The sequence below is a fragment of the Paralichthys olivaceus genome, chromosome 5 (assembly GCF_024713975.1).
Source record: "Paralichthys olivaceus isolate ysfri-2021 chromosome 5, ASM2471397v2, whole genome shotgun sequence".
Lineage (NCBI taxonomy): Eukaryota > Metazoa > Chordata > Actinopteri > Pleuronectiformes > Paralichthyidae > Paralichthys > Paralichthys olivaceus.
This window is the reverse complement of record NC_091097.1, coordinates 17,368,429-17,382,860: the sequence shown is the minus strand read 5'-3', so window position 1 is coordinate 17,382,860 and position 14,432 is coordinate 17,368,429. Positions and strand designations below refer to the sequence as shown.

General features: G+C 43.1%; 1 protein-coding gene across 1 annotated transcript in view; it reads right to left on the bottom strand.

Annotated features, from left to right (window-relative positions):
- The window catches only part of grin2aa (glutamate receptor, ionotropic, N-methyl D-aspartate 2A, a), a 127,194-nt gene that overhangs the window by 38,500 nt on the left and 74,262 nt on the right, over positions 1–14,432 (bottom strand). Inside the window, exons 4-5 of the mRNA XM_020103051.2 lie at positions 10,234–10,400; positions 7,274–7,702 (exon numbers count right to left, since the gene is read on the bottom strand). Coding sequence (XP_019958610.2) covers positions 7,274–7,702; positions 10,234–10,400 — 596 coding nt within the window. The remainder of the gene's footprint in view (positions 1–7,273; positions 7,703–10,233; positions 10,401–14,432) is intronic.

Below are 14,432 nucleotides of genomic sequence, written 5' to 3'. Positions count from 1 at the left end.
GCCTCTTTTGTACAGAAAATTATAAATTCATATTTGACTCACATGCACGGACTGAATTATGATAAAACTCCAGAAATGAAAAAGCATCTGGACAGACGAAAAACTGTGTGTGTGTAAGTGTGTGTGTGTAAGTGTAGTATAACCTGTGAGTACCCACAACTCGTTGGAATCAGAGTATTACTATTGAAAAGGGAAAGTGAACATAAATAGTACCCAACAGTCCATACTAACGCCACACACACACACACAGTAATGAGTGGCCCATATGGCAGGTCACATTAGCTAAGATGGAGGGGAGTGGGGAGATATTCTTGGGTCTACACAGCCTCCACATTAATCACGGCTGTCCCTCCCCACTGTCTCCCTCACTCCTTCTGTCAGCGGTTATGTACAACACTCTTCTCGTCCACTTCCTTCTCCGTTCTCGGGGTTGCGTGGCGACAGAAGAAACTTTGAAATGAAAGAGTGGAATCCTGAACCCATGTGACGCGTCTCATGTAGATGTTCTTTCTTTCTGCTCTTTCACATGAAAAGCACATAAAGCTACTTTAATGCCACGAATATCATGAACCACAACACATGATCTTCTAAATATGAATGGAATTGTAAATTTACAACATGTCATGACTGCTGGCGACACACTCACACACGTATAGCCACTCAGATGAACCTACAGCCAGCGATGTGATGAAAATGACCTGACTGGCCCTGCGAGCGACGACCAGGTAGTATTAAGACATTTGATTGGACAGGGGACGCAATGCTGAACCCAATTATGTGCAGCACAGAAATCAATAATCAATAACACACCATTTGTGTGTGAAATTTAATATTTATGGGGGAAGAAGAATTCTGACAATGACCATTTGTATGTGTTACTAGGTGTTCATGTGAAAATCAGTAGAGTGGAGAGGAACATTATTACAGTTTGTGAGCGAGAACAGGATGCAGACAGGACGGGCAGACATTGTGTGTGTGTGTGTGTGTGTGTGTGTGTGTGTGTGTGTGTGTGTGTGTGTGTGTGTGTGTGTGTGTGTGTGTGTCCACAAGTATGTTTAGGCCGACGCCCACCAAACAGGTGGACCTGAAATGGGCGTTGCTAGGATACTGCCACAGACTGGAGTATGCTGGAGGATGACCCTAAACAACCCTGAATGAACATCCTTACACACACACACACACACACACACACACTTATTACTCTGCACCCCTTAATAATACTCCACGTAACGTTTCCTCTCCCCTGTAGCACTGAGATCACAGTAAAGCAATCCAATTTCTCTCACTTCTCTGCCTCCATTATATCAGTAATCTCTCTATTCATTAGGGTGGGGGTGGGGGATTTGAAGAGAGCGAGCAGAAAGCGGAGAAAAGGGGACACCTAAAAAAAAGAAAAGAAAAAAAAGAGTGATTGAAAGCATAAAGATAAGAGAGATGGAGCGAGAGAGATGGAGAGAGAGAGAGAAGTGTGACGAGGGGGGGACGAGAGCTAAGCCTCGACAGAGTTGGGATAAAAATATCCTCTGTGTTATTTTTTCTCCTTCTTTCCTCTTATTTTGGGCAACGGGGGCTGCGATGGGAACGAGGGAAGGAGGGGCCACTGCAGCACAGAGTTAACCAGTGCTACACAATCACTGCAGCACACACACACACACACACACACACACACACACACACGCTGCATTACAGCAGCCTGTGCCAAACGCTCTCCGTTTGCGTTGCTGTCTTAATCCTCCTCTGCTGAGCGGTGACAGAATGTTAATGGTGTAGATAATAAAAGACAGTGACTTTTTTTTTAAATGTGCTCCATCTTTTTATTTCACGCCGACCAGCCGTCTTCTCTCGAGACACCAGCGTCAACCAGCTCTTGACACAGAAGACACCGCATCTCAAGTGCTCACTTATTCCAAGTTCCTCTAATTAGAACGGTCATACTTTGTGATAAGAACTCTGCGTCTTATCTGAGGGGGGTTTCACTGCAGGGTCCCCACGAAGAGGGAAGGATGAGTTTTATCGCTGTGTGAGCGTTAAGAATAGAGACATTAATCCTTCGTCAAGACAAGGACCAGTCGAGGCAATGATGTATAATGTCAGAGCGCTCGTGATCTATTGAGTGCACACTCACGCTGAGGCTGTGAGAGACACAAGGGGTGAAGGTTCTTTAAAAAGATGATGGTGCTGATTTAGATTTTAAAGAGTAGCCGGGGGTGGGAAGTGAAAACACACACACTGAGCCTCAGGTGGCATGTGTTCAGCGTGGCATGAATGATGACTGTACAAGGTGATATAGATGCGAGCTTAGCAGTGTCTCTTCCCCTCCGTGTGTGTGTGTGTGTGTATGTGTGTGTGTGTGTGTGTGTGTGTGTGTGTGTGTGTGTGTGTGTGTGTGTGTGTGTGTGTGTGTGTGTGTGTGTGTGTGTGTGGTCATTGTTTGTTTGGGTTACAGCAGCACAAGATTAATGCTCCCAATTACATTCGTCTTTTCCAAGCTTGCGTTTGCACCATAAAATGCAACACATGTCAACACAGCTACCTCAGCAGGATTTCTTTTGCTGCACAAAATATTGTGTGTGTGTGAGAGAGTGTCTGTGTGTGTGTGTGTGTGTGTGTGTGTGTGTGTGTGTCTGTAGCGTAGTTTCAAAACCATGTTTCTTTTTCAGCAACAAAATTTCAGGACAGAAATCACTGCACGACACCGGTGCACCTTTATTTTTTTCCATCCCCATCCCTCTGATGAAAAATTAACAATCATCTTGTGCTCTGAGATTTGCAGCAGTTCACACTGCTACTCGCTCCTGTCTCTCACACCGTCTACACACACATTCAAACCGAAAGCAACTTGATGGTTGTTTATCTCTCAGATGTCAATCACACACTGTTGCTGCTTCATTGGGACGCCTGCTCTGCCCCACAGAGACCAGACTCTGACCTTGATACATCTCTCACCCTGTAAAAATAACTTCACACTAACTCAGTAAAATCTAATTTGCTGAATTTTCTGACATGTTTTAAGCAGATAATTCAGATTTCAGGCTCTGATATGAGTTGTAAATTTCAGAAAATTAAATCAGATACATTGGTCATGCTGAAAGTTGACTATTCTATCAAAAGCCGTTGAAGTCTGGACACTTTCCTAAAGTTTTCCGCTTTCATGATGAAAAAGGATCCATAACATGTAGAAGATGCCAGAGAGTCAAGATGTCAACTTGGATGTTGTGAACACTTCTGACCCGAACTATGGGAGAAGGCAAAGACCTATTTTATGGACAGAGTTCATGTCTTAAAATCAAACTTGATGTCTTTTAGATTGTTGTTCACCACTCTTTTGTTTCAGCAATTAAGCATTAAATAAAAGGTTTTGTATACCCACTCACAGACCAACATCTGTCACTCATCTGATTTAAACGATTTAGTCTTTGTCAAACTAACTGTTTCCTGCAAGACAAACTGATTCTTAAGCTGAAGAGAGAGAAGAGAGGTTTCTGATTTCCATGATTCCAGATACTCAAACAGTAACTCAGTCTATCACTTCTTCCTTTTTCAGTATTTGTTCTAGTCCTTCCTCACTCTGTCTCCGAATGTCTGATTTCAGGAACATAAGAATAAGTGTCTATGTGTCGTTTCTTTACAGTCTTTACATGAGTAATATAATTAATGTATATTCACCTGCAGATGTGTCGTAAATTTCTCAAAATCTCTGCTACCACAAGAAACCCACAAACAGTGTTTACACATCCTGGTTTGTATCAGGTCTCATCCAGGTTTAATGTTTATCTGTGCACATTCTCAGCAGGATACTCCAACCTGTGCTGCAGAGCATGTAAACACACTCAGTGATGGTTACATACAGAGACAGATGATTTCGAGCCCCTGCAAACACTTTGTGCATTTGTTATTGTAACCATGACAATGAGCGTACTACACGGCTTAACCGCTGTATTTCAGGAGGAGGACAAATGACATACACGGTTGTTCACGCTGGGGGACTTCATGTCCGTCTCCATAGGTGGCCGTGTATAAGTATATTCCCCAAGTAGTCAAATACCCATAATCTATGTGAGATCACTTCATGTAAAGGAATTTCTCACAAATCACATCAACTGCGGACTGAAATGTACAAGTGGGAATAGAATAATAAATACAAATACACGTAGTCAAGCAGGTAGTCATGCAATAATGTAATATTTATACGTTTCTTTCAGATATTCAAAGCTTATGCCCTTAACTTTTGTGAAATATACAAACACAATTTGAGTCTTATACATTCGACTCTACACAGTTAAAAGTATAACTGCATTTAATAAACTATTATTAAATCTGTGCAGATATCTCCCACACTCTGTGCATGGTGGCGTGTTAGCTCATGTCTCTGCACAGTTCACATGACAGCTGCTCCAGGACTCAGTACAATATATGTAGGAGTGTGTGATATGTGTAGGTGTGTACATGTGTGTGGGTCCTGAGTTCTGACCCTCATATATCAGGGCTGCAGATCCTGAAATTACCTGTCAGAACAACCTCACACGTGTACACACACGCACGTACACACACATAAATAAGTGCTTAAGTCTTTTAAGGCGCGCTGTTCACCACTGCAAGGTGAGAAGTACACTGTAAATCGGTCATGACAGAACATTCACTTGAGGGGGGGCGTATTTCTCTTGTTTCCAGCACAGACACACACACACACACACAAACACGTACACCTGCCATATTTTACGTGGAGCACTACTTGTCACTTGGCCTTATTGCTGCACTGGCCACTGCTCTTAGTTGGTCATTTGTCTCCTGTTTTTATTTAATTCTATTTTTCTATTACTCTGCAAAACATATTTATATTGGATGTGTCGCAGTGGATTTATTATCAGAGCTGTCACAGGCAAAGTGAGTGAGGTAGAACTTCACTGCGGGCCCACACTGCACGGCACCAGTCAAAGGAACTGCAGACTTTTCTGTGATTTCAGCACCGACTATTAATATTATTCTCATCAAAATAACTTTTGTTCTACTGCGACAGTTTTCTGGCTCCCTTAAGGACGGAGGCAGCATCCACTGCAAATCAAATTGTTGTCAGGAATCACAGTTGAGGTGTTCGAGCAAAAAAACTCATGCATTTCAAACAGAATGCTTTAGAATGTTTAGACGAGGATGCAGTTTGGCAGTTTATCAACATGAACTGAAGAGAAGCAGCGAAAATAAAATACTGTGACACGATGTTAGTGATTTGATGTGTCACACGGGTGTTGTACATTTGCACATATAGCCCATCTGCCCACCTCTGTGTGTATACGTGGGTGTGTGCACGCTGGCATGTTCTCATATCTCCCCTGACAGCCGTTGATGGTCTAACAACCCACACTGGCCCGTCGCCCCGACCTGGCCTTGACCAATCAGGTTTCTTGTGTCCTGGCCCTGAAGCCTTATTGGCTGAGCTTTCTCACCCACAACACAGCCATCTGTGGCAACTCATCACCTGGGTAACAACCTGAGGCAGCAGAGCATGCTGGGAACAAAGTCAGCTGGCTCTGGATATTTGGTGACTCTCTGTTGGTTTACCTGCGTTTTCCTGACAAAACATGAGTTATATCACTGTGGATGTGGTATTTAAAATTTTTAAGATGCAATCAGTCATACTTTACGGTCTCTCTGCACAAAATAACCATAATTTACTAGTGAGAGCTCATAAATGTTGCTGAACAATGCCAGTTAGTTGAGTGACTGCTGCGATTTTAACCTCTCCAAACAGGCAGAGTCCCATTTTTGCGGCGACCGCTCCAATCTCCCAGGCTTCCTGAACTACCCACGCATGGTGCACAGTGCATTTTGTTCAGTTTCTGCAAAACCCAAATTAAAATTGATTGAAAGCCTGAGGGAGGTTCAGACTAAAAACATCTTCAATACTGATGCAAAGTACATCAGGAGCCAGAGAAGAAACCGGTGATGTAATGTTAGGACACATGAGCCAAAGGACTTTTGATTTATGGACCAATTACATGAAAACGTATTAGACCAGTTAAAATTTATAGACAGTCGCTGTAAACTGACCTCAGAGGGAAATGTTAGACTTCTATCTTGAATTCCAAAACTGATATTAGTTTAGCAGAGGCAATTGCTGGGATTAATTCAGTTTAAATGATTATATTGTTGTTACACTAATGCTGAAACACTTTAGAGTGCTCTAAATGCACCTGATTCATTATTAATCTCTCACTATTTCAATGTTTTCCTCTCTCTCTCTGTCGGCTCCTCGGTTTTTTTTACGCTCAGCCTCTCGTCCTTCTCTGAGATGTGGAAGACCAAAGGTTTTTAAACCTTTGAGAAAATGACATGATGTTTATTCCTTTAGTAGTAAAGCAGATTAATAATGTTGATTTCATAGTTCCTCACTGGAATTCCTCCCAGTTTTATACCATGTATAATAAACCTACTTGTTTGCCAAAAGCACATCCATATACTTGTCGTGGTTCTGTTCCATCCATCTTAATTGCAAAATAAAGCACAATGGAGACGGGAGAACGTTTCTGAATTTTGCAATATTCGTTTTGGAATCAGAATGACTCATTTCGACTGAAGAATTTCAATTTCACACATTATTATAAAAAAAAAAAAACAATATTGGGATGTAAACACAGGTTGTGTGTTGCTGTGCTTCCCTCCTCTGCCAGATGGAGAGCCAGACAGAGCTGGCAAGACCTTCAACATCTCCCACTGGCTGCTGGGGAGCGAGCGCACGATGAGGAGGAGAGAGTGAATGAGAGATGGAGGAATAAATGAGAAAAGGAACAGAAAGACTCATCAAGGAGCTCTTCAATTTTGGAGGGCATTCATTTGTAGCGGCCTCCCGCTGTCACCCCGGTCTCAATTTCTTCCCTTCCCCCTTCACTTTACAGGCTAAATCACAAACTTATTCCTCAACTTCCATTCATATGTTTCCTTCTCTACCTCCTCCTCCCACACTTCTACACTTCCTCTGACTCTCTTGGCTCTGACTCTCAATGCTCTGGTCTTTCATCCAGTAATTGTATCGTTTTTCAGTCTCAATCCGTGGAAACTTGGTGGAAGTCTCCAATTACAGAGGACACACACACACACGCACGCACACACACACACACACACACACACACACACACACACACACACACACACACACACACACACACACACGTACACACGCACACACGCACACACGCTGCTGTTTACAATTTCTCTTCATTAAAAAGACACATTGCTCGCTGCCTTTTTCATTCATTCGTTTTTCTTCATTTTCACTTACTTGTGTAGAGCGCTGGGTGGCAGCTTGGACGTCTTTTCCATTTGGCCATAACAGGATGTTTTGGCTTCAGGGATGTCGCCGTACTCCTCCAACATGGCTGCTGCTGCCGACGTTATGATCCCCAAACCGTCACGAACCCGCGCCTCCAGCGGGTAGTCCCAGTCGTCGTACGACACCGATATCATTCCCGACGGGAAGTCTTCGGGCGTTATCTCTGGGTTCCCGGTGGTGAGAGACGGCACAATCCAGATGTATCCAAATCCGGTGAGGCCCAGGGAGCGGGCCTCGTCCAGGATGTAGACCGCCTCGTCCTTGGAGCAGTAGAGCAGGACCACTGGAGACTGGACCTTCTTGAGCATGATCTGAGACCGACTGTCTTCCTCCACCGCGTCCAAGGTGATGATATTCTGCAGGTCCCACCCCACAAAACTGAAGCAAGGATAAAGACGACAGGAGTGAAATGTTAATATTTAACTAATAGACTATTACCTTGGCAGAGGTGCTGACAAGAGCACATAATTATCCATTACAATTAATATCATTGTTAAGTGCGACATGAATACTAATGGGTGTAAAGTGCTTATTGTCAGGGGAATCACATTAAGGCTAAATGGAATGCAAATGCTAAAGCTGCTCCTGTATAATGATGCTCAGCAGCTAAAGAACAAACAGTGGCTTGTTAATGTGAGAGGACCAAAGCAGTGCCTGTGGTCAGTTTGCTAAGTGGTGACAACACAAAAGAGCGCTGTCATCGACACAGAAGCCTCCAACTTCTGACACGTCTTTTGCACAAAACAACAGCCGCACTAATATTGCCTTTGCTCAAGCATGTGGTTTTAATCTGGTTCTGTGACCAGTTAGCTAAAGTGGGAACTGTGAGAAAAATAAGCGCTCATTAAGCAGATAACACAGTTGCAGAGGATCTTTTTCATCCAGTGGGACTGACTGTGCTTTATCACAATGTCCACAGTGATAATATCCAGCAGCAGCCAGTTTAGAGGACTAAAGAGCAGCAGAGGAAATGGCCGTTATGTTAGTAATTACAGAACATGATATGTCATAAACCGGGGGCATGGCGGCACTGCCCGACAAAGACGGATGTTCGTTCACATCAGAAGCAGTTAAACATCATGTAAGAACCTAACATTAGACAGGTGGTGTAACTTGAGAGTGATCTGGGACCTGTCCTCTTCCTGCTGTCCAAAGTTATAATGGTCTACCACAAGTCCCAAATGACAAAACTAGTAAAGAGAGACAACGATACTCAGAGAGAACGGCAGAGAAGCAACACCGGAGATGAGGTTGCAGGGAGGATGCAACAGTGGAGTGTTCAGGACGTGGTTCAGGAAATGAATTCATGGTTTTGTGCAGAGTCATAGCACAGATACTAATATGTCACAACAGCCTTTACTCAGTTAGTTGACTGGCACAATGTTCTGCTGTGAACGATGGGAGTTCAAACTGTTCTCTCTATGACTCAGTCACTTTCAACCAATCCACAAATGATAGCCTTGTTGTTCCAATTCCTTTTTTCATAATTTCATAAATTGTTGAATATTACATTAAAACTGAGGTCAAACACAAGGGTTCTTATTTATATATACATGTGTTTTGTTTTTAATTACAGATTTTTAAGAAAGTGGAGATATATTTTGGAAAGGCTATCATGAATTTCCAAATGAGGAAAACCACTATTTTGGATTAAAGAAAGAAAAAATCGAAATCTCTGCACCGAACGAAATAATTTTTCAATAGCTCGTGTTTCCTAGTTTCCAAATATTGAGAATTATTGTAAGGAACAAATTCCTCTAATCTTATTTAATTAGCCGTTTAACAATGTGTTGCAGCCCGACTATAATTAATTCCATTTAAGCGTCACCAAATTCAGACAGGCTGTGGGTTTTTGAAGCGCAGCCTGGTTTGACATAAAGAGTAACTGCTAATGAAAACGACCGTCCTCAGCTGGGCTTCTATATATCACAAGTGCAGGCACCAACCTTTGCCAACATCCCAACGTTGCTGCAAGTGTATCATTCGTTTGACATTTGTTGGACAAAAATTATGGCTCGCTGTTCTTTTCTTTTTTTTCATTCCTTTCTCTGTGGATAGAACTAACCCATCCGTCAGAATGACCTAATGGTGCAGCACACAGCCAAGCTGCACGCGTAGAAAAGTCACCTGTCATCTACGTACGTTCATTTTGAGGACGCAGATCCTCTCAGGCTTTCTGTCTGCACACTGTATGAGTGTGCGGCAGAGGAAAAACACAAGGCCGAAACATCGCTTGCGGTACTTCTGCCGGAAAAAGTAAACTTGTCCATTCTCTGGGGAAATTTGCAATGATGATAGAGAAGATTGGAGATGAAGCAGAGGAGCGGACTTGAAGAATATCTTTCTTCTGTTGTGGCTGTATATTCAATACAGTCTACACTGTGTTGATGATTTGATTCTTTCTGTTGCAGTTGGTTATCAAGTTCATTTATCATGTGTTTTTTTCTTTTTTCTTAAATACTGTGATAACATAATGATATATTGGTGATACTCTCAATTTGAATTTGTCCAATACTTTGGTTATTGAGATTATTTGTCTCATCTGCCTGAGGTGTAAATTATTAGCTATTGTTACTTCGCCAATATCTCGATATCTTACCACAGACTGTACAAAAAGAGCCGTAGTAGTGAGGTCCCCCATGATACACGGATTTGACTTTTACTTTGACTTTTTAGTTCCATCCATGTCCCATCCACTAACATAGAGAAAACAGAGTTTATGGCCTATACCGCAGTCAGCCACCTGGTGGTGCTCAAGACGCCTTGGCTGCCGCCATGCCGTCCATCTTTAGTACAGCACTTGAGTGTCAACTTCTCGCTGCTGCATCATCTTGCTGTGACTTTTTAATGCACTTGAATAATAAGAGAAAGTGAGGATGTGTAGAGCGGTGGGAGGCGACTGATCCTACCTGTTGTCCACGGTCGTTTTCAGGATGTTGATGAACTCCTGGTAGCCGGGGAACTTTGACGTGACGATGGAGAAGATGTGCCAATCGTACTCCTCCATTATGTTCAGCATCAGCAGAGCCTCCTGCTGGATGGAGGCACCGAACTGGAAGAACGTCGACTTCACATCCTGAGAAAAGAGAACAGGAGAGAGGCGGAAAAGAAGACAGAGGAGAAAACAAAGATAATTAGTTACAGTTTCTTTCAGGGTTTTTTGTGTATTTCAAACAGCATCTGAGAAATATCAATCTACAACAGAGCACTTCACATTTGGCACATCGTGAGTATGCAGACTGTCTCTCTACCTCTGTCACACACACAGATCCAGAGTAATAAGCATCTCGAGGAAGAAATATATGGAAGAGGGGCTCAGAACAATTCAATTAAGCCCAAATTGGATTGGTGCAGTACAGGCCGTGCTGCAGAACTCTGTGGGCCTGGTTCTGGGGTTTCATTCACTCCGAGTTACTCATATCCGCTCCATTAAACCCGACTCTGAATCATTTGCCTCTTAATTCAGCCACACGGAGACATCGGCTTGGACAGAGCAGACAAGTTCTATTACAGGTGGACAAATTAACTCCATTCATTTATGTTGGATGATTTGTTTTAAATGAGTCATTATGGTGCAGGCTATTGGATGAGGTGAGATGAGATATAAAATAGCGAGGGCACAAAAAGCATTAAGCATCACTACACGTGCAGAGTCTGAGAGCTTTGCCTCTTCTTCGCTTGTTTTATGTGTGTGTGTGTGTGTGTGTTACCTTGAAATGTCAAAGAGTTCACACGTTGCTTATCTTGACACCACTTGTCTTTGGCACTCTAATTATGATAGACCTGCAGACGTGCCTGTGTGTGTGTGTGTGTGAGATGTTGCAACCTGACAGCTAAAATAAGGGCGATGACACACAGAGCAAAAGGTCGGAACATGAGATAAAAGACAAACGAAGATTCTGCCCCGGTGTCACTTTGTCAGATGACACCTGCTCTCGAAATCAGCAGAAGCGCTGACATACACCAACCCTCATAAGTGCTCACACACCGCAGAAGCAAATATTTCACATGTATCTTGATGTTTCAGTTTAGTCCATGTCCTATCCAGTAACATGGATTTTATTGCAGCCAGCCACAATTTGGTGAAGTCGTCCATTTTATTTGCCGTCGATGGTCTGTGAAGATGAAGAAATGCACAAGGCTGTGAATGACTGATTGAGCTGACACAAGTTTATGAAACTTTCCAATCAAATAATTTCACTTCGATTTTGTTTGGTTGCATAACAGGTCGTCTACTGCTTCGTTATTTCACTGCCATTTTACTGAAGACAAATTTCCACTTCTGAGACACAGAGTAGGTCTAACAACTGAGTGGAGGGGGCATCGGGGGGGGGGGGGGGGGGGGGGGGGATGAGAATACATACAAGCAGAAAGCAGGGACTGAGTGTAGTGGTGGATGGTATTTGCTTCCATATCAGTGTGCTGTATGTAATTTCATCTCCACATGCGTGACCTGGCATTTCGTCCTCCACTGTGTTGATAGCCTCTGAATAATGTGGTTATTCACTGTTTGCATTATTCGTGTGTGTGTGTGTGTGTAAGTGAGCGAACGCACATCGTTTTTCCTCCTATATCAAGACTCTTGAGTGCTCTTTAATGGTATTGTATCTGTATGCGAGGTTGGCTGATTCGATACTCAGACTCAAGTGCTCTTCAGAGGCTCCCTCTGCAGCCGTGTTGTGTGTGTGTGTGTGTGTTCTAATGGGGAACAAACTGCAGCAATGCTCGAGCACGGTGGGGCAGGAGGGAGGCCATGCTATAAGACATGTCACTTCCTGTCTTCATCACAGCAGCGGCCGATAATCCCACACTTTGCTCCAATATACAGAGCACTGTGGCCAGCACAGGGCCAAACAGAGCACTGGGCAACCAGGGAATGCATCAAATACACTGTCAGGAATGTAACTATGCACTGAAAGGTTTTTATTTCCTTATGAATATTTACTGAGGTCTACACCTGCCAACTGTTGAGAAACCAGTTTGCTCACATGTGCTTTAATGTTCTCTTGGAATTAATTTATCCTTTGTGGTCTGTTTAGCCTCCACATGCTTAATATGTGTATCTCCCCATCGCCAGAAGCAAAGCAACAGGTTTATGATTGACTGCAGGTAAAGATGGTGGCTGGCTGTAGTGAAGGTCATATATCCTGCATGCTCCATGTTAGTAGATGGGACATGCATTATTTTTTCTCAAAGATTTCTGTTATCTTATGTAGTCTGTTCATTTGTTGACTTTTCCAGTATGATTGTGAAAATTATTTTAAAGAGGATTTAATTATTCTGTTTATTTGAAAGATCACAACATTTCTCAGTTTTATACTGTGATTAATTAATTAATTACATTCATGCACGATTAATATAGCACACGCTACTACTGGTTCTGAATGATCTAGAGTACTTTGCCAGTATTTGTGTGTGTGTGTGTGTGTTTCGTCTGAAGGGACTCAAGCTCCGGGCACTGCAGGGCAGGAAGCCAAAATTTATCTTCCTTTCACCAAAATATTCCCTCTTTTCTGGTCTCCAGTGATTCTGGGCGCGTGTCGGTGCTCATTTGTAGCGGCCAAACCACGTCTCTTTATTTTCACTGCAGCTCAGCATATCAAACAACAACAGAGCCCAGCTGGACTGAAGAGATTTGGTTGAGGCCGGGCTCAATATCCTCATTTAAGCGTTAAGTGATCGCCAACGCTACTTAGAATGAGAACATGGTGAGTTAGGCTTCAGTGTATTCTCTCAAAGCTCGGCTCTTTGGTTTGACCTAACCTATAACTGTCAGACCAGAGTCGCCTCGAGGACGGGACTCTGACGACAAGCACTGATTAAAAGGTCCTGCTCTCCTGCTGAAGAACGACAACTCAAATCTTTCCAAGGAAACACACACACAGGGATGTAGACGAGCATCTGATGTTTTATGTACACTTTACGTGGAAATGATTTATATTTGGTATGTGTCAATCACAGCCCATTATATTTTGACCATTTTGGGAAAAAAGGGAAGGACACTAAGGAAGAATGGATATAGTAAATACATTTTAAGATAGCAGATGGGTGTGTGTGTGTGTGTGTCTGTGTGTTAGTGTGTGTTTAACAAGTGAAACACTAAAAGGAAGCAAATTAGCCCGAGAGTGGCAGACAGGAAAAGTTCCGTAGAGACATGAAATTAGAGACAAAGAGGGAGGGAATTTGGATGCGGGGCAGAGAGGGAGAGAAGAAGAGAAGCGATGGGTAGAGCAGTGAAGAGGAGACTGATGGTGACTAAGCAGCGTGTGATTGTTTCTAATTGGGACGGCTCACAATCCGTGACATCAGAAAACAGCCAATCATATCCTCTCATTTCACCCTTGTCAAGTGTGACATGTCTCTGCTTTCCACTCACACCTCAAGCTCGCGGCAGCCACACATACAAACAAAGACACACACACACACACACACTTACATGGGCACACAGTCTGTCGTCACATCTCTTCTGCTCCTCGCTCTGTCTGTCATGTTCACAGTCTCCCAACTCTCAAATTTGCCACTCTGTTGCAGTACACGCACACACATGCATACAAACACATAAATGCACACACACACACGTACACAGCACCAATGATGCAAATAAACAAACAGGGGCAGGACAGTGTGGCTAAGTTGAGATTGAGGGGAGTTATAAATAGTAGTCCTCATATCCTCTGCTGCTGATAGCATCATACACTGTCTGGTCTGACGACACAAACACATACTGAACATAAAATTCTCTCTCTCACACTCACACACACACACACACTTGGTAAATTGTTGGTTTAGTCTGTGAGGTACACGCTCACCAAGATTAAGGCTGGAACGTCCGAACCTGCATATATTTGACATATGTCATATTCGTTCACACATCACTATCTGCTGAATCTGATAGCTCCGCCATGTCCACTGGAGGAGAAACACAGATACAAAAAATTCAAAATAAAAATCCTCAGGGGCCGGTTACTAAATATAAACAGACAGGCCTAAAAATAGATGCAGCAAAACAAAAGAGGGAGAAATGTCTGTTGTGGAAACAAACTGAAAATGCCAAGCGTGCAGCAGTCGCCTTGTAAACCACACTGAAACAGTGCCAAAAACAAAATTC